The sequence below is a fragment of the Ailuropoda melanoleuca genome, chromosome 10, assembly GCF_002007445.2.
Source record: "Ailuropoda melanoleuca isolate Jingjing chromosome 10, ASM200744v2, whole genome shotgun sequence".
Taxonomy (NCBI): domain Eukaryota; kingdom Metazoa; phylum Chordata; class Mammalia; order Carnivora; family Ursidae; genus Ailuropoda; species Ailuropoda melanoleuca.
The window spans coordinates 58,123,202-58,143,306 of NC_048227.1; the positions used below are offsets into that span (position 1 = coordinate 58,123,202).

The 20,105-nt window shown below is 39.9% G+C and overlaps 2 protein-coding genes and 1 non-coding gene across 8 annotated transcripts in view; 2 read left to right on the forward strand and 1 right to left on the reverse strand.

The window, feature by feature from the left end:
- SNX3 (sorting nexin 3) overlaps nucleotides 1–9,245 on the reverse strand; it is a 43,212-nt gene extending 33,967 nt beyond the window's left edge. The window contains exon 1 of the mRNA XM_002917339.4: nucleotides 8,893–9,245. Coding sequence (XP_002917385.1) covers nucleotides 8,893–9,054 — 162 coding nt within the window. The 5' untranslated portion in view covers nucleotides 9,055–9,245. The remainder of the gene's footprint in view (nucleotides 1–8,892) is intronic.
- Nucleotides 4,169–4,272, forward strand: LOC117804286. Its single transcript, XR_004628626.1, has one exon. It is a non-coding gene; the product is annotated as a U6 spliceosomal RNA (small nuclear RNA).
- Nucleotides 9,246–9,328: 83 nt separating the features above from the next.
- Nucleotides 9,329–20,105, forward strand: part of AFG1L (AFG1 like ATPase) — a 231,016-nt gene continuing 220,239 nt past the window's right edge. For 2 of the 6 annotated variants that reach the window (XM_034668941.1, XM_034668946.1), the window contains exons 1-3: nucleotides 9,514–9,679; nucleotides 14,594–14,701; nucleotides 19,223–19,289. The gene's annotated coding sequence lies outside the window, so the exon portion shown is untranslated. Of the gene's footprint in view, nucleotides 9,447–9,513; nucleotides 9,938–11,403; nucleotides 11,514–14,593; nucleotides 14,702–19,222; nucleotides 19,290–20,105 lie in introns of those variants that run through there. The other 4 variants (XM_034668944.1, XM_034668945.1, XM_034668942.1 and 1 more) reach the window with 4 other exon arrangements.

The window sequence follows — 20,105 nt, forward strand, 5'->3', positions numbered from 1 at the left end:
CGAAGGCAGACGCTTAACCGCTGTGCCACCCAGGCGCCCCAATGGACACCATCTTTCTTATCTGATGTTCAAAAAATTGCTGGCTCTGCTTACAGGCAAGCAGCACAATATGGTAAAACATCAAAGTACCTAAATACAACAGTTCAATCTTTTTTTTTTTGTAAGCATGATTATAAAGGTGAAGACACAGAAATTTTCTATTACAAAGAATCACCAAGACTGCTAAAAGTTAAACACTTTAGCCTTTTCCACTTTCAAGGTACAGAGGAGCAATATTAACAAAATGTAAGAATTTCTTTCTTGGGGCACCTGGGTGGCTCTGAAGTCAGTTAAGTATCCAACTCTTGATTTCAGCTCACATCATGATCTCAGGGTTGTGACACCCTGGGTATGGAGCCTGCTTAAGATTCTCTTTCTCCTATAAAAGATAAAATGAACTTATGGGACTTTATCAGGATAAAGAGCTTCTGCACAGCCAAGGAAACAGTCAAAAAAACTAAGAGACAGCCCACAGAATGGGAGAATATATTTGCAAAGGACACCACAGATAAAGGACTGGTATCCAAGATCTACAAAGAACTTCTCAAACTCAATACACGAGAAACAAATAAACAAATCATAAAATGGGCAGAAGATATGAACAGACACTTTTCCAATGAAGACATACAAATGGCTAACAGACACATGAAAAAATGTTCAAAATCATTAGCCATCAGGGAAATTCAAATCAAAACCACACTGAGATACCACCTTACGCCAGTTAGAATGGCAAAGATAGACAAGGCAAGAAACAACAATTGTTGGAGAGGATGTGGAGAAAGGGGATCCCTCCTACATTGTTGGTGGGAATGCAAGTTGGTACAGCCACTCTGGAAAACAGTGTGGAGGTCCCTTAAAAAGTTAAAAATTGAACTACCCTATGACCCAGCCATTGCACTACTGGGTGTTTACCCCAAAGATACAGACGTAGTAAAGAGAAGGGCCATATGCACCCCAATGTTCATAGCTGCATTGTCCACAATAGCCAAATCATGGAAGGAGCCGAGATGCCCTTCAACAGATGACTGGATTAAGAAGCTGTGGTCCATATATACAATGGAATATTACTCAGCTATCAGAAAGAACGAATTCTCAACATTTGCTGCAACATGGACGGCACTGGAGGAGATAATGCTAAGTGAAATAAGTCAAGCAGAGAAAGACAATTATCATATGATTTCTCTCATCTATGGAACATAAGAACTAGGATGATCGGTAGGGGAAGAAAGGGATAAAGAAAAGGGGGGTAATCAGAAGGGGGAATGAAACATGAGAGACTATGGACTATGAGAAACAAACTGAAGACTTCAGAGGGGAGGGGGTGGGGGAATGGGATAGACTGGTGATGGGTAGTAAGGAGGGCACGTATTGCATGGTGCACTGGGTGTTATACGGCAACTAATGAAGCATCAAACTTTACATCGGAATCTGGGGATGTACTGTATGGTGACTAACATAATATAATAAAATAAAATTAAAAAAAAAAAAAAGATTCTCTTTCTCCTGGGACACCTGGGTGGCTGAGTTGGTTAAGTGTCTGCCTTCAGCTTGGGTCATGGTCCTAGGGTCCTGGGATCAAGTCCCACATTGGGCTCCTTGAGTAAGGAGGCTGCCTCTCCCCCTGCTTGTGCATGCTCTCTCTCTGACAAATAAATACACAAAATCTTAAAAAAAAAAAAAAAAGAAAGAAAAGAAAAGAAAGAAAGATTCTCTCTCTGCTTCCCCACCCTGGCTCATGTGCATGCTCTAAGGAAAAAAAAAAGGAATTTCTTTCTTAGATGGATATATATTCTGTATTTTCTTGACTCCTGTCTTAGCTCCATGATTATTACATGGGGATACGGACAAGGATAGTACAACAAAGGGCAAAAAGATCTGTCTTGGCTGAATACAGTCAATGCTTCCCCTTCTTCTGAAAAAGCTAGGCTATATACATTGCTATGCTTTCAGCTAGTATCTAAATTGCCTCCCCTCCAAAAACAGTTTTCTGTCTTTGGCAAATGTCATTGGTTTTCCTCTCTGCTCTCAGATCTCTGTCAGAATCTGCTGTTTTGCTCTGGTTGGTTGATTGATTTGTTTATTTCTATTTATTTACTTAGAATTTGCCTTTTTAAATTCCATCAAAACTACCAACCCCTGTGGTTCCATAAATTTTTTTCATACTTCTCAGAGACAGAGAGCATGGTGCAACCAGGAATGAGCCTTGCTGTGTTATCAATAAAGTGCCCTTGCTAGGTAGGGTGCTTTTTTTTTTTTTTTTTAAGATTTTATTTATTTATCTGACAGGGAGAGAGAGAGAGGGAGAGTAGGGGGGCAGGGAGCATGAGCCAGGGGGAGAGGCAGAGGGACAGGGAGAAACAGACCCCTCGGTGAGCAGGGAGCCTGATGCTGGGCTCAATCCCAGGACCCTGGGATCATGACCTGAGCTAAAGGCAGACACTTAACCAACTGAGCCACCCAGGCGCCCAGCTAGGGTGCTTTTTTTTTTTTCCCCCCTTAAGATTTTATTTATATATTCCACAGAGATATAGACAGCCAGCGAGAGAGGGAACACAAGCAGGGGGAGCGGGAGAGGAAGAAGGAGGCTCATAGCGGAGGAGCCTGATGTGGGGCTCGATCCCATAGCGCCGGGATCACGCCCTGAGCCAAAGGCAGACGCTTAACCGCTGTGCCACCCAGGCGCCCCTAGGGTGCTTTTTAAACTATCATTTCCTGGGATGCCTGCGTGGCTCAGTCAGTTAAGCGTCTGCCTTCAGCTCAGGTCATGATCCCAGGGTCCTGGGGCTGAGCCCCACGTTGGGTTCCCTGCTCAGTAGGGAGTCTGCTTCTCCCTCTACCCCTTCCCCTACTCATGCTCTCTCCCTTACTCGCTCTCTCAAAATAAAATAAATCTTAAAAATAAATAAACTACCACTTCTCAAATCCCACCTCTATCCAATGAAATAAGAATCAAAATGGTTTCAAAAGCTCCTCAGGAGAATGTTCAGTACAAGCTCTGAAGGTCAGAAAATGTAGATTCAAATCCCAGTTTTGCCATTTAATACCCATGACTCTGGGCAAGTTACTTAACCTTCCTAAACTTCACTTACTCATAATGTCCACTATATGCCAAGTGCAGTGCCAGGTGTTGAATAAGGGTGATTATGACAGTCCCTGTCTCTAGGAGCTTATAGTGGAAGATACAGGAACTAAAGGAAGCCACAAACAAACAAACAAATTTAATCCTTATAGGGCTACAAGGGTACACAGGAAGGAAATCCAGTCTAAATTCCAAGGATCAGCAAAATCTCTAAAAAGATGATAGTAAGGGGGTGCCTGGGTGGCTCAGGCAGTTAAAAGTCTGCCTACAGTGCAGGTCATGATCTCAGAGTCCTGGGATTAAAGCCCTGCACAGGGCTCCCCTCTCAGCTGGGCATCTGCTTCTTCCTCTGCCCCTCCCTGCACTCATTCTCTCTCTCTCTCTCAAATAAATAAATAAAATCTTAAAAAAAAAAAAAAAGATGATAGTAAGGCTAAGTCCTGCAGGACAAGTAACAATAGAGACGAGGCCACTAAATGAAGACAGTTTTATTATTTTTTTTAAGATTTTATTTTTTGGGGGGATGCCTGGGTGACTCAGTCTGTTAAGCATCTACCTTTGGCTCAGGTCATGATCCCAGGGTCCTGGGATCAAATGCTAAATCGGGCTCCTTGCTCAGTGGGGAGCCTGCTTCTCCCTCTGCCGCTCTCTCTGCTTATGCATGCTCTCTCTCTCTGACAAATAAATAAAAATCTTCAAAAAGATAAAAAAATAATTTTATTTTTTTAAGTAATCTCTATACTTAATGTGGGGTTCACACTCACAACCCCAAGATCAAGAGTCAAATACTCCACCAACCAAGCTAGCCAGGCACCCCAGGAAGACTGTTTTTAATGGCAGAAGAAGTATGTAGACACAAGAGGCTTGGATAAAAGAGAATTCAGCTTATTCAGGAGATACAAATATTTCAATAGGACTGGAACATAAAGTAATAATGAGGGAAGGACAAGAAATGAGGATCAGATCAACAGGGACCCCAGCTTTTACATCAGCAAAACAGGAATATTATCTATTCTCTTTAATTACCTCAAAGATATTACATATATAGTAGTGCTCGCTTCAGCAGCACATATACTAAAATTAGAATGATACAGAGATTAGCACGGCCCCTGCGCAAGGATGACATGCAAATTCATGAAGTGTTCCATATTCTTCACATATATATATAGCACAGTGCCTTGAACAGAAGAAGTACTGAAATGATAAATCCCCTCTTCAGCTTCAACACACACAGAAAAAAAAGCTTGCCTTTTATAACATCACTAGCCAGCCAGTCAACAAAATGTTCTCTTCAGGTCATCTCATCAGAGCACAGAATTTAATAGCAAGCTCTCTGCAGCTTTCATCTCTCCTGGGGGCATCTTACCCACTGTGCATTACTGAAGAGTCAACTCAGGTCTCAAGAGTACCAACTTTGGGATTTCCTTCAAATGTTCAGACACCTGAGGGTGCCCCAAAACTAGGCATAAAAACATAGGTTTTAATGTCCTGTTTTAAATTAAGTGAACTGCAGCTGTGAAGCAATTCTGAACCAGGACCAGACCACTTCAAATCTAACCCCGGCTCTGACACCAGTCAGATAATTTACTTTGGGTGAGAGACAACTGTCTGTGCCTTGGTTCCCTAAAGTACTAAAATGAACAATACAGAACAGTCCCTAATAACCCAATATACAGAGCTACTTTTTAACTGTCACTGCCTACCTCCCCCATCTTAAGGCATGGATCAGGTAAGAACAAAACCTTCAAAGCTAGTAACACGCCTGTCCTTCATGGAGGTCCCGGAAGTCAGCTGTAGCTACCAGCAAAGATGTGTATCAGACAACACCTCATGGCAAGCTGATAAAGCTACACAGATTCTGCAGATGTCCTTTGGCACTAAAATACCTTCTTTAAAATATTATTATAAAAAAATATTTGGGCCCTTTAATGATATGTTCTTATAAATTCTGAAAGCAAATCTAAGAATTTATTTCTCGGTTTCCAATCTGGATATTAGTAACTTCCAATTTAAAATGAGAGGACTTGCCAGAGTAAAATCACAAATACAGGTTTAGAATGGAAAACTGTTTAGATGCTACTTTTACTGACCATCTTTCTTGTCAAAATGTTTATCAAACTTGGGGCACATGGGTGGCACAGTCAGTTTAGCATCCACTCTTGGTTTCGGCTCAGGTCCTGATTTCAGGGTCCTCGGATCGAGCCCTGCATCAAGCTCCAGGCTCAGCATAGAGTCTACCTGAGATTCTCCTCTGCCTCTGCTTCCCCCACCCCAACATGCACGCACTCTCTCTAAAATAAATACATAAAATCTTTAAAGAAAAAATGTTTATCAGGATGCCTGGCTCAGGTCATGATTCCAGGGTCCTGGGATGGAGTCCCACAGAGGGCTCTCTGCTCAGCACGGAGTCTGCTTCTCTCTCTCCTTTCTCCCTCTGCCCCTCCCCCTGCTCATGCTCTCTCTCTCTCAAATAAATAAAATCTTTAAATAAAATGTTTAGCAAACTTTAGTATTCAGCTTTATGTTTTAGTAAGTTTCAATTTTAAAAGGCTACTTCTGTAACTATGTGAGGAGTTGAATGTTAGCTAATCTTACTGTGGTAATCATCTCAATATATGCACATAAAAAATCATTATGCTGTACACCTTAAATACATCATGTATCAATCATACCTCAAAACTGGAAAAATACTAGTACAATCACAGGAAATATGATACCTTAAAATATGAAGTATTCTATTAAATATTTTTGGGCTTAATATGAAATTTACCATCTTCCAAATGACATCACAACTTTCTACATGGAATAACACAAAATAATAAAAACCTAAAACAAACAAAAAGCTCCTTGGTTAAATACTAAACAAGATGGCTTCTTTTATACTATTTGCCTCAATGAAAGCATACTTCCATGCCAAGAAAATCTAACAATTTTAGTAACTCAACTGCACAGTAACACAGAAACAGCCTTTTAAATTAGAATGTATCTGCTTTTAGAAAGAGGTACCTTTTGAAAGCTTAGTATGTACCAGTCAATGCTAAAGAGATTTATGTACATTATCTCATTTAGTCCTATGAGGTAGGTGCTATTGTTAGCATACCTATTTTACAGAGGGGAAGTGGAGCTTAGATTGTGTACCTTACTCTGATTATAAATGATAAATCTATTCATTGAACTCGGAGCTCAAGAAAGATCCTTAACTTCATTCCTGTTTGAAACAACTGTCTCTAGTTACAATAGATCTCAACTAACTTAAAATCCCCAGAAAATTAAGGTTATAGTACAAACTTCATGAACAGTGACTTAATTTTCTCCTTTAAACTTCTCTTTAATATGCCAAAATAATTCTAGACCCTGAGCTTTCCTAAACCTTTCATCATTTACGGTGCTCTCTGCTGTACCTACCCATGAGAACAATTTTTAAAAACATTAACACTGTACCAATTATTTTCAAAAGCCTAGAGATACTAATCAAGTGATCCTAATAGTCTTAAACACTACCCTTAAACCCAAAGATAAATGGCGATTGGGAAACTTGCATTCTAAAGTGCCACTATCTAGATAAAATTACTCTGTGAATTAGAGTAATTTCAATCAGATTCTATAAAATTGAACATTTTTCTCAAGACCAGAATTAGAAAGTAACTATAAGATAGTTTAAGGGCGCAAACTCCACATGGCAATTCAATAGCAAAAGGCAAGCAATAGGGGCTAGGGAGAGAAGCAACAGTTTAGAAAGTAGTAAATAATACAATTACAAAATGACTTACCTTCTCATCTTGCTGGCCATTTTACTTTAACACAAGATTGTAATTACTCTTAAAAATCATATGCTACTTAAATAAGACCTATTGTCTTACTATATGGTTTCCCAAGTTTTAACTTAACACCTTACCTACTAAGAAAAACCCCAATGGCATTTCACAACCATTAGAAACTCAATTAAACTTTTTTAGGATACCTGCATTTATGACTATAAACATCATTAACACACAAAAAAACTGGTTTTATAATACAAACCAATGCAGGTGTATACTTTAATTCCATAACTTATTAACCACTCTTAAAAAGGATTATTCTTAAAAATGTAAATGATCATACCATAAACACTATTTTTAAAGTGTCACATCAGCTATGCAGTAATAAAGTATCAAATGTATTTTTTAAATAATTAAATTATACTAGAATGCATTTAATACAATGCACTCAGCAAGATAAGCAAAAAGTTATTAAATGGAGGAAGTGGAAGCAGGAGATTTTGCTTCAGTTGTATGACAGGAAGTACTAGCCATGGAAGTTTAGAAACAGGAATACCAAGTTCTGTTTTAGCACAAGAAATAAAGGAAAACATGGTAGTGAATTAGGGTAAAAGAGGAAGTTCTTTTTAGTGAACAATCTGCCACATATTTTAAAATCATTCCAAAAGTTAAAAAAAAAAAAAAAAAGGCGGCCTTACTTTTTCACTAGGCTTATGTGGTAAAGTACTTCCTTAAGTATACTGGAGTCTGGATTTTGCAATTTCATTATACCAAAACTACTTATGGCTCACATTTTACACATCCATAAGGGCTCTAGGGGGACTCGGGAACATAAACTTTAGTTTCACGTCTTAAAGTTTGATTATTAAAATTCTTTTAACAATACATAAATTTTTTAAATGCATAAATTCCACAATATGAATATACTTACTACTGAACTGTACACTTAAAAATGGTTAAGATGGTAAATTATAGGTTGTTTTATAACCATACGCACAAAAAGTGCGTAAGTCAATGAGAAATTACTCCATTTAAAGATTAATAGTAATTTGTTATGTAAATTTCGATTACTGTAAAGTGAAATTCTTGTTATACTTAATTTTTAGTAAAATTTGTAGTCGTTTTTAACAGCTAGATTCGTTTCATGTGATTAATTTTTAAAGATACTTCTATACATGAGAAAGTTCTTTAATCCTGAACTACGGTGAAAGTGAAGAACTATTTTCAATTAGCATCTCTCAAATCATCTTAATTACTTATTGCTATCAAATACTAGATACGAAATTTTAAGTGTGTTTCTACTTCAGCTGATTCCTTCCTTCAGTTAAGGGCAAATCTCCAAATGAATAGGCTTTCTTAAAGCAGTTGTAGTTCTGGATTGTGAGGTAGACAACACTCGCCACACCTCAGCCTTTAGCACGATGGTGGCCCAGAATGCTAAGGTCAATCACTGTTCTCTCTAGGCTCAGCCCTACCAAATTCGTCAGGCTTTTGTGAACACCCACGAGATTCTGTTCAGAAAGTGTACAAGCTAAGTCAGTTTGGTAGCTCGGGAGGGGCCTGGAACCAACCAGCTTGGCTCGGCCACCTCTGAGAAAAGTCTTCAGTTCAAGAAAACTGGGAAAACTTCAACTTTGCGCAAATCCCCTCTCTTAGTCACATCTAGCTCCCCTCCCGATGAAGCACTATGTTCTCGAAAGATCTACACCTTTCCAACTCAAATGTCATTCCCAGATCAGCTGCTTGAGGGGCAAGCGGAGCTCAACCCACGCCCTCTTCTTCGAGCACCTTCTCCAAGTACCAGTGCTGGGCTCAGCTCACTCTGCAGCCCCCTTCCAAGCCTTATAGGAAGAGGGGCCCTGGCCCAAGACCCCGCCCGTGGACAAGGCTGCCCGACCGAGTCAGACCGGGGCTCCCGGCCGGGGCGACTCTAAGAGGCGATCCACTGGTGGGCCGGCTGGGGGAGACCACAGCCGGCCGGAGGGGTTTCTCTGAAGGGGAAAAAGACGGCCTCACCTTGACCCTGATTTCGTAGGTGGTGAAGCGGCCCCGGCCGACCCCCACCGTCTGCGGGTTGCTCACATCGATCTCGAGGAAGTTGCTGGGCGGCCCGTAGGCATCATTCAGGTTCTGCGGCTTGGTGATCAGCCGCCGGGTGTCTGCCACGGTCTCCGCCATTTCTCTACTGCAGCCGCCGCCGCCGCCGCGGACTCCCTCCGCCCCCTCCGCGTTCCACCGACGCCGCCGCTGCTGCCCGCCGCGGAGACACCGGGCTCGCGCACAGCGGTCGTGAAGCGAACGAGCACGTAGGACGGGCGTTCACCCCGCGCGCGAAGCTCCTCCTTGCGTCTCTCCGGCTTCCGCCTCTTGTGCCCGGGGGAGAACCAGCTGACTCGCCGGGACGCCGCGCCCTGGGCCGAGGAGGCCCAGCTGAGGCCGCGGAGGGGGTCCGGGTTAGGCGGCGGAGGAGCAGCGGCAGTCACGGGACTTGTAGTCGTGAGCAGGTTCCGGCCAGACTACAGCGCCCACAATGCACCGGGCGAGCGCGTCGGCGCCTGGCTGAGGCCGAGGTGCTGCGGGATCTAGGGGTTCGGGGGTGGGCGCTTCCTGTTTTTCTGCAGCCGCCTTGACCTGGAGCAGTGGGAGGAAGCACGGAAAGGGTCTTCGCGGCCTTGGAGGCTGCGGGAACAAAAGTTAAACGGCGAGATTTAGGGGATTTGCTCGCAATCGAAACAAAACTCCCGCTAACTCCATGGCAACGTACCAACCGTCTCACCGTGAACCACTGAAAATGCCTTTCTAGGTAACCATTAACGTGCCTCACATGATGGTTTTGACATCAACGTGACAGTTTGACCATCTGCGTATCTGGATTGACAAATGGAAGGAGATAAAGTAGGAGAGTGGAATACAAAAGACCTTGCCAGATTGCAGCACTAAGGTCAAACCGTTTGGAGACTGTTGGGCTCTCAAATAACGTAGTAAGTGGGCTGAAAAATGCCTTAACGACGAATGTTAGAGTAACCTGCAACTTTCTTCCCTCATTTCCCACAAAATTCCAGTAAGTTAAAAAAAAAAAAGTGGCAAACGTATTTCTACAGCATTTGAAATGAAACTCATAAGCCTTTATAAAAAATGAAAAAAAAATAAGTAGATGGTAGTTCATCTGTAGCAAATGCAGATTTCAAACTTTGAGGTAGAAGGATAAATTTCTATCCCTGCCTAGAGAGTTATCTCTGTTTATATCATAGTTCTGCAACTATGTCTGCATTTTAAAAAGTATGTTGAGTTTCAGAAACTTCATTCTCTTTAAATAATCTGACCCTTAAGATGAGAAATCGCCCAGATCATTAACAACCATTCCTAATAACACTAAGAACAGTTGGAATAAAGAAATTACTTAATAAGATATAGACTATTTTTCAGAAAGTCAACATTCATTGATTCAACAAATATTTATCGAAGGTCTAGTAGGTGTTTTTCAACTGTAGATACTAGAGGGTTAAGGGTAAATAAGACGTGGAAATTCTCTGAATTCTTCAGGTCTGCTATAGAGTCTATCTTGGGGAGACATAGTAAGCCAATAAATAATATACCTGCCAATATGATTAGTGCTATGAGGAAAATAAAACTGGGATAATGTGATAGAGAATAAGACAAGCTCATTAGACAGGATGGTCAAAGAAGCCCTCTCTGAGTATCTCTCTTTCAAAGAGTAAGAGTGATGTCAATAAGTATGCTCGGACAGGACTCTCTGCTGGGCCTGTCTCCTGTTGCCAGAGTCCAAATGGGAACTTGGCTGGTATGATTACAGCATTGAGCTTCAGAACTGAGTATAGATTGTGGAGGAGGAAAAAAATTTCCTTCTACCTTTCAAGATCATCCAGCTGGTTTAAGAATCAAATTGATACGAGACAGATAAACAGGAGAAAAAACCCAAAGTTTAATTACATGCTTATGGAGGCCCAATAATGAAATTGAGATCCAAAGAAACGACCAAGGCGGGCAATTTTTATACTTTTTAGACAATGAGACAATAAATATGTGAGGAATTAATAGGACACAGAAAACAGAAGGTTGGAAGCTTTGACTAGTAAGTAATTCTGAGCAGAATTTGGGCTGAGATAATAGATTAATAAAACTTAACAAGGTTTTTTCTACAACTCTCTAGACTTTAAAGTCCTGATCTCTGGTGATAAGGATTTTTTTGTTTTGTTTTGTTTTTACTTCTTAGTACAGGAGGGATAACTTCTACGTGGGAGATTTATTTCCTGCTTTCGGTGGGGAGAGAGGAGGGTCTGGGTGTGCTTGCACTGACTGTTTCCCAAATAACTTTTACTTTAAATAATATGCCAAATTGGCACTTTTTGGAAGAGCCTGCCTTTGGCCCCTTTGAAATGACACTTTGAATTAGAATATATGTGAGCTAAGAGACCAGGAACCACTGTATTGTGCTGTCATCTGTGACATTTGAACAAATCCCTCATGAGATATTCTAATAGGAAGCTTCTCTCTCATTCCTTGGAGGCCATGCAGAGCATCTTTGGGCAGCAGCAACAATAGCCTGCAGTGGGAAGCAGCTACAGAGGATAGCAGCACAGCAACATAGCAGCCAGACAACTAAGAAGAGCTTCTTGGTATAAACATGGGAGGAAAATTATTTTTCAGGATATTTGATTGTATTCCCAGAAAAATCCAAAAAGAATAAGCTACTAGAATTAAAATGAGAATTTAGTGGCTGAATGAAAGTACAAACCCTATTTATAGTTTTTTTCTGTCCAGGCAGAGAAATGGAGCCAGAATGGAGATTATATCTATTTTTAATTATTAGAAGAGGAATATTCATGATGTGAGGATCACAGAAATATCTGCCCAGTGTGATGTCATTTTGGTAAACAGATCAAAAATAATATATAAAGATAGATACATCTATATGTGCAGATTTTTGTATGTGCATGGGGAAGAGTATGGAAAGATATATAACCAGGCTGTTAATACTGGTAACTCAAGAGAGAGTGGCAATTGCAATGGGGAAAGGAATGGGAAGACATCAGCATATTCTAGGGATAGACTAAGATGTTAGAAATCTATAAATATAAAGTTTTCCTAAATGACCTAATTCTAGAAAAATAATTTGTTAGTATACCTGTATTACTATGGGACCATGAGATATGAGAATTGTGTCCCTTAAATAGTATACTAGAACATACACACACACACACACACGTATGTATATATATATATATACTTTTGTATATTGTTTTACTTAACAATGTATCTTGAAGATAGTTCCATATTTGTACTGCAGCAAAGTATTCCATGATATAATGTGCCATAATTTAACTTGTCCCCCTATTAATAAATATATATGAGATCTCAACCTTTCACTATTACAGTGTTATAATGAATAGCCTGAATATGCTATCATTACACACACACACACACACACACACACACACGATTATATTTGTAGGATAAATTTCTGTAAATGGAATTACTAGATCAAAGGCTGTATATATATTTATGAGAGATATTGCAAAATGTCTTCTGTACAGGTTTAACCAGTTCACACCCTGTTCAGCAATGTATGAAAGTGCCCGTTTGTCCATAGCCTCACCACCATGAAGTGTTATCAAACTTTTTAATCTTGAAATGGTATCTTTATTTGTATGTTCCTTATTCAACTGAGCACAGTTGAGCATATTTTCATATGTTTTCAAGGCATTCATATTTCTTTTTTTTTTGGTGATATATTTGGTCAGATTCTTTGCCCATTTTTCTATTGACTTGCTCTTTTTCTTGATATATTGGAGTTTATTAAATATTAAAAAGTAACCATTTTGTGTGATATAAATAGCAAATATCTTCCCCAGTTTAACTTTTGACTCTGCCAATGATGGTTTTTACCATGTATTTTGTAATTTATGTAGTTGAATTTATCAATCTGTTCTTTTATGGCTTCAGAGTTTTGAAGCATGCTTAGAAAGCCCTCCTCCTCTTATAAAAAAAATCCATTTTTTTTCTAGACTACAGAATTTTATTTTAAAGATTTTTTTTTTTTATTTTTATTTATTTATTTGACAGAGACAGAGACAGCCAGCGAGAGAGGGAACACAAGCAGGGAGTGGGAGAGGAAGAAGCAGGCTCCTAGCAGAGGAGCCTGATGCGGGGCTCGATCCCAGAATGCTGGGATCACGCCCTGAGCCGAAGGCAGACGCTTAACCGCTGTGCCACCCAGGCGCCCCCAGAATTTTATTTTAAATTTTTTTAAAGATTTTTAAATTGGGGCGCCTGGGTGGTGCAGTTGTTAAGTGTCTGCCTTCGGCTCAGGGCGTGATCCTGGCATTCTGGGATCAAGCCCCACATCAGGCTCCTCCGCTGGGAGCCTGCTTCTTCCTCTCCCACTCCCCCTGCTTGTGTTCCCTCTCTCGCTGGCTGTCTCTGTCAAATAAATAAATAAAATCTTTAAAAAAATAATTAAAAAATAAAGATTTTTAATTTATTTGTTTGAGAGAGAGAGAACAAGCAGTGAGGGGAGGGGCGGGGGGGGGAGAGAGAGAGAGAGAGAGAAAGAGAGAAGCACACTCCCCGCTGAGCAGGAAGCCCCATGCAGTGCTCTATCCTAGGATCTAGAGATCATGACCTGAGCTGAAGGCAGAGGCTTGCAGGACTGAGCCACCCAGGTGGTTTTTTTAATAGGTTTTTTAAAAAAAATATTTGTTCCATCTAGAATTTCTTTTGACATAAGAGAAATATGGATCTAAATCCCCCCATTTGACTACCTAGTTGTTGCAACACCATTTATTAAACAATCTATTTTTTAAAAGTCTATTCTTTACTCAGTGATTTGAGATGGTTGTATTATTATACTTGAAGTCACATGAGAATTGTATTTCTCTTTCAATCCTGTATCTGTGACTGTATCTGGTACAATAAAAAATATACTGTTTTTTTGTCCCTGGATCCCAGCATTGAGCTCCTACTTTGGAATTTTCTGAGTGGTAGGAGTGTCTTTTGTTATTCCTAAGGAGCTCCTTTCAACCACACCTGAGTTTATACTAATGAGGTGACTCAGGGCAGGGCCCCTAGGTAGCTTCAGGGTGGGAGCTGGTCACCAGAAAGGCCAAATGGGAAATTTCAACGTCCTGGAAGGTGGCAGTGAGGAGAGGAGATAAAAGTTCCACACACCCCTTCCCCAGACCTTGCCCTATGCATCTCTTCCATTTGGCTCTTTTTTGAACCAGACGGAAGAGATAAACCAGCAAACATAAGTAAAATGTTTTTCTGATATCTGTGAGTTGAATTATCAAACCTGAGGGGGAGAGTATGAGAACCGCCCCCTCCAAATCTGTAGTTGGCCGAGCAGAAGTGGATAGCTTTGGCACCTGATTTGTGGCTGTGGGGACAGTCTTGAGGGACTGAGTCCTTAATCTGTAGGGTCTGTGCCAACTTCAGGTGATTTGTGTCAGAATTGATTTGAATTGTTGGGCACCGAGTTGGTGCTGGAGGATCAGAGGCCTTGGAGATGGTGGTAATCTGTTCCAGTAGCGCATCACACAGTCCCTCTCCTCTCAAGGTTAACCACTCTACTTCCACAGTCAGGCAGATCAGCATGGGGTTGCTTCTTAGACAGTCTCAAGAGTTTGGAATCTCTGGGAGGCTTATACTTTAACTGAATACATCCTCACACTGATTTTCTTTGTATATTTGTTTGCAGTTTTATTTAAAGAGGCCAGGAGCTGGAGCTGGAGCTGGAGTTAACCAGGCCCAGGTTGCATAGCCCACTCTGCCAAGAAGACCTGTGACTCTCATTCTCAGCCTGCAGGTTAGTGACCACCTGTTGTGTTTTAGGCATGCCCTTTGAAGGGTCTTAATCCCCACCCTGAGATACTTTACAGAACCTCTCCTCCAAAACACAAACAATTCTGCATTTTGTTATTTTTTGTGTGTGATTGAGTGCCTTTTCTGTATTGATAAATCAGGCAGTGCCCAGCTGGTTGTATTAACATCAGAACCACGCTCTCTTGCTTTTTTCAAGTTCTTCTCCGCTAATTATTTCTTTTTTCCTATATCTTCTCCTTACTCTTTGTGGTAGCCATGAGAATGTGTCTCTCAGATCTCCAGCCTGAGGAAACATAATTAACCTATGGCCTCAGCTGCTGTGCTCTGAAATTTATTACTGCATTTGCTCCAAGGCCGTATTTCCCACAGGCTGCTCCCAGCCAATGGCTGAGGATTGCTCAGGCGTCAGGGATATAAGGCCCATTCCTGGGAGAGGAAAAACTCTTCTGATAGATAACATTGGATTCACTGTCTAGAAGTCAAAAGCAGCCACGACAAGGAGAAATTCCTGTTTCCAGTTAAGTGGTTGATTTCCAGGGTGGGGGAGTAGGAGGCAGGCACAGGATTCCTTTTGAGATAGAAGGGCCCCTGTCATGCAGAGTGACTTGTTTCAGACATGTAAGGACAGGCAAGGTTGGTGTATATCTGGATCAGGGCAAAAATAAGTCCTCAGCTGTGGGAGCACTGGAAACCATGCATTTGCATTCCTTCTCTCAAGAAAATGGATAACCAGCCTTCTGAGTAAAGAACCACCAATGTTATCTTGAGCAGTGTTTCTCAAATATTTCTGTGTGTACAAATCACTAGGGGACCTTGTAAAAATTCAGACTCTGATCCAGGAGTTCCAGGATAAAGTCTGAGATTTTGTATTTCTAACAAGGTCCAGGTAATGCCAATGTTGCTGGTTTCCAGACCACAACGAGTAGCAAAGATCTAGAAAATCTCAAGAATGTGAGATACATTAGTTAATTGGTGGGATGGGGATAGAGTCCCATTCCAGAACCAGTGGCATCATATGGTCTCTTTAGCTGAACAGATATGTCCTTCTTAGGACTTTTAGGCCCTTCTGGCCATCCATGTGACAAATATGTACTGAGCACCTACAATAAACCAATGTGCTGGGTGCTGTGGTTAAGGCAGAGTATGGAGAAGAGGGAAGGTGGTAAACAAGATACAGTTTTTGCTTCCAGAATCTTTCAGACTGGTTATAGACACATAAAAATGAATAAGCCACGTCAACAGAGTGTGATGAGAGCCACTTAGCCCAGTCTTGAGGGTAGTACGGGAAGAATTCCAGAAGGAAGTAGCAATAAAACTAAGACATAGGGTTGGTGTTTGAGAGGCAAGATGCCTGTGATTTGGGTGTGCGTGTGTGTGGGAGGTACATTCTGGAGATAGAGATAAACACATGCAGGCGCTCAGAGGAAAGAAAGAGCATGGCACAGCTAGGGAGCTACACGTAGTTCAGTACTACTGGAATGAAAAGGGAATAGAAAGGACTAAGGCCAAGAGGGACAAGGCCATGAGGGGGCATTACAGTCCATGTTTATGGTTCTGGATGTTATCTAAAGACTTTCTAAAGGAAACCACCGAATAAGAGTGATTTGATTTGATTTTTGGTTTAGAAAGATCACTCTGGTGGAATTAAGATGGTAAGCAGTGGGAGTGTAGAAAAGTGAATAGTCTTGAAAAACATCTGCCCCCATTTCCCTGGTTTGACTCAAAGAAAGTACTTCACTAAGCAACTGAAGACTGTGGAGACCAGAAGTTTGTGAGATGCTAAGTCAAAGGAGGATGTCAGGATGCAAACAGCACCACAACTCCTATTGGGATATGGAGGACCTGGCAATTTTCTGTGAATTGGTGCCATTGTTCTAGTGAAAGACATTAGCCACCAGCACATACACTCTCAGGCATACCAGGTTGGTTCCTAATCATATTTGTAAAGGAAGTAAACTCTTCTAACTATTCATTGGGAAACTTATCTGCATAAGAGATGTATTTGTCCAGAACTTGTGGGTTGGGTTTGGTGGAGAGCTTGACCAAACCTGCTGGACCAGGGCTTGATCCAGTAGGCTGTTTAATGCTCCCAAATCTGTAAAGATCGCAACGTGGAGTGGGTGTATCACTACAATGTTTGCCACTCATCACATCACATACTTACGCAGGTACCCATATGCTATTTCCGTTTGTTGTCTTATTGGCTAAATCCAACTCAACATGTCTAAAATCAGTCCGGTCCCATTTACCCTCAAGCAATACCTAATATTTACATCTTTTTGCTGTAAATATTATGAATATTTTTCTAATCACTTGGACTTATAACTATGAGCCATCTTTTTTCTCTTCTTTTTTGTCCATCCGTTACTCCCCTGCCACATCTTAGTTTTGGTTAATGTTAGACTGCAGAGATCTCCATAGTGCTTTTTTTCCTCTAATCTCTCTTATCTATTATTTACATATTACCATTCTGATATGTTTTTATATTATAAATATCTCTTGGCTAGAATTTTGTATTTCATATAAATGTGTCTGACTTGAAGACAATACTATGAGGAAATCAATTCTGTTTAATCAGGGCTTGGTAGAGGAGATGGGCAAATCCTTATAGCTGTGTAACCCTAGAAAAGTTACTTTGCCTGTCTGTGCCTCCATTTCTTCACATATAATATTGGGAAAATAATAGTACCTACCTCACGAGGTGGTTATGAGCACTGAAAGAGTTAATATTTGTAAAGCATTTAGAACAGTGCTAGATACATGCTAAGCCCTGAAATCTGTGTAGGAGTCTCTAAGGAAATAGGTTTGTCTAGAAAGAAAGAACATGGATGGAAAATCATAGGATGAGGCCCTGAACCATTATCAGGAGAGACTGATGTTGTGTGGCTAGGTTTGTGAGGAGATGATATTGAATGAATATTTTATCTAGATGAAAATAGTAGTGGGAAGCTTGATGATCCTCTTGACCAGAAACCTGAGCTTAAATCTATGAACAGAATGTTTCAAAGCCTTGATTTATTTACTGTTGTTTTAGATTCAAAACATTGGTTTTCACAGGCATTTCAGTGTAACGCAATGTCAATTAATTAGGTCCCAACTAAGACAGCTGTCACAGGAGGTTTACATTACCAAAACTTACATTTGAGAAAGTCAAAATTTTCAAAATATGGTTAGTTCCAAAGTATATTTTTGATAAACCAGCTTGAATACTGCATTGTGGATAACAAGGTTAAATAAAGGTTCTAATAAGACAAACAGCGACAATTTAAATAAATCAGATGTTTTTGCAGAAGATTACTCTGTGATTTTCTCCAATTATTCATGACATTTCACCCATTCATATTGTGATCTGCTTTAATAGTGGAAAGAAAAAAAAAACCTTGTCTCCTTGTTCATTCTTTGTTCTCAAGGAGATAAGCTGTTTATAAAGATACGTTATTTGTTATTTAAATCACTTTTACTGAAGTTATTTATTTCCTTGTTTCAGTTTCTAAAAATATTGCAACAATTGTAATGCTTCTTAGAGATGTCTATTCAATTCAGAAATGATTTGTACTGAAATTCTTTGCTAAATGGGCACAGGTGCTGATGTGTATAACGTGCTAGAGTGAGTCAAAACTAATAAATGCTAAAAAAAAAGATAACGGGGATATACTTGTGTCAACTTTTGAAGTGTGCGATTAAAAATATTTTAGACCTAAAGTTCCAGATATTTGTAAAGGTTATCTCTATACTTGCCACTTCATAACTATTTGATAGTAGTAATAATAATAATGATAATAATAAATTAGATAACACCAAAACTATAAGCAGAAAAATTGCATAATTTAAATCCAGAAATCTATTTCTTAGAAAATGCCCTTTAATCACTTTGTAGACTTTCAAGATCATAATTATTATATAAAAGTAATTACATTAGAAGATAATTTACCTGGTAGTAAAGTATAAAATTAAAGCTGAAAAACAGTACTTGTAAACAGAATTACGTTTTAAAAAAATTGTTGAACAGCAGATATGGAAAATTTTACCTCCTTCTTTCTTCGCTATGCATAAAATTCCCTCCAGAAAAATTTTTGGTAATTTGATACTATAATGCTACATAGTAGTATAGCATATAGCTCTATATTATAAGTCTTGCATATCAATGTACAAACCCAAACTCTGGCTTATCCTAAGTAATCAACAGGATTGATGTGTAAAATAAAGCCAAGCGGATTAGGTATTTTAAGGGAAAGTTGATTATTTGCAAGAACTAAAGCTTCAAAATCCAGCTGAGTTGATTTGGACTAAAAAATGAAGCCTGGTACCAGAAATTATAGTATGTATTCCTGCTGAGTAAGCCCTGGATACTTCAAACTTGGATCTGTGGATGCACATCTCTCCCTTTGAAGTTGATGAGAATTGCTTGGTCTAAGTGAGATACATGCTGGGAAAATTGGGTCCTTACAATTGGTGTGTATAGACATTAGAGGTCTCATGACACTTTCCTTATCTGTTCCCTTAGTTTTCCACACACAGTCTTGGTTTTGGCAGAAGACACTCAACTTTGGAATGAACCCTTCTTGAATTAGGTATGTCCCATGACTAAAAGGTATTCAGGTTTTATCATCCAGAGAGTCTAGATGAAGAACTTCTCTGTTGTTGGGGCACCTGGGTGACTCAGTTGGTTAAGTGCCTGACTCTTGATTTTGTCTCAGGTAGTGATCTCCAGGTTGTGAGATTGAGCCCCATGTTTGGGCTCCGTGCTCAGTGTAGTGTCTGTTTGTCCCTCTCCCTTTGCCCCTTCCCCAGCTCTCTTTATGTCTCTTTCAAATAAATAAGTTAATGAAATCCTTAAAAAAATTATAAAAAACCCCAAAATTTCTCTGTTGTCAGTAAAGTTGGATAAATAAAACTCACCTTGATTTAAAACTTATCCAAGTAATCACCCCAAGATGTCCAGTTGAAAACAAAACAAAACACCCAGCTGATTCCTTTGAAGTCTAGGCCAAATCATGGCCAATTTTGAGACTAATCACCTGGTGCAAGTACTAATACTGATTTAAACAAATGAGTTCATACAGTTTTATGGTTGCAACTTTGATTTTCAAAGACTGGTTGCATTTTAGGCCAACTTAAGTTCCTCTGAGTAACCAGTCTATAGAACTGAAAAACAGTCTATTTGATTGCCTGATGCATTGAATCAACTAACTAACCAACCAACAACACTAGATTGTTTTGACCATAACTGAGTGTCAATCAAAATTCTATATGGCACGATCTACTTTTGTCTATATATAGATCTGATTTAAGGGCTATTTGAAGAACTATCTTATTGAATAGGCAAGGTATTAGCCCCTATTATTACTCAGTTAACTTCAAAAAGGAGTAGTACCTGTGTCGTTGTG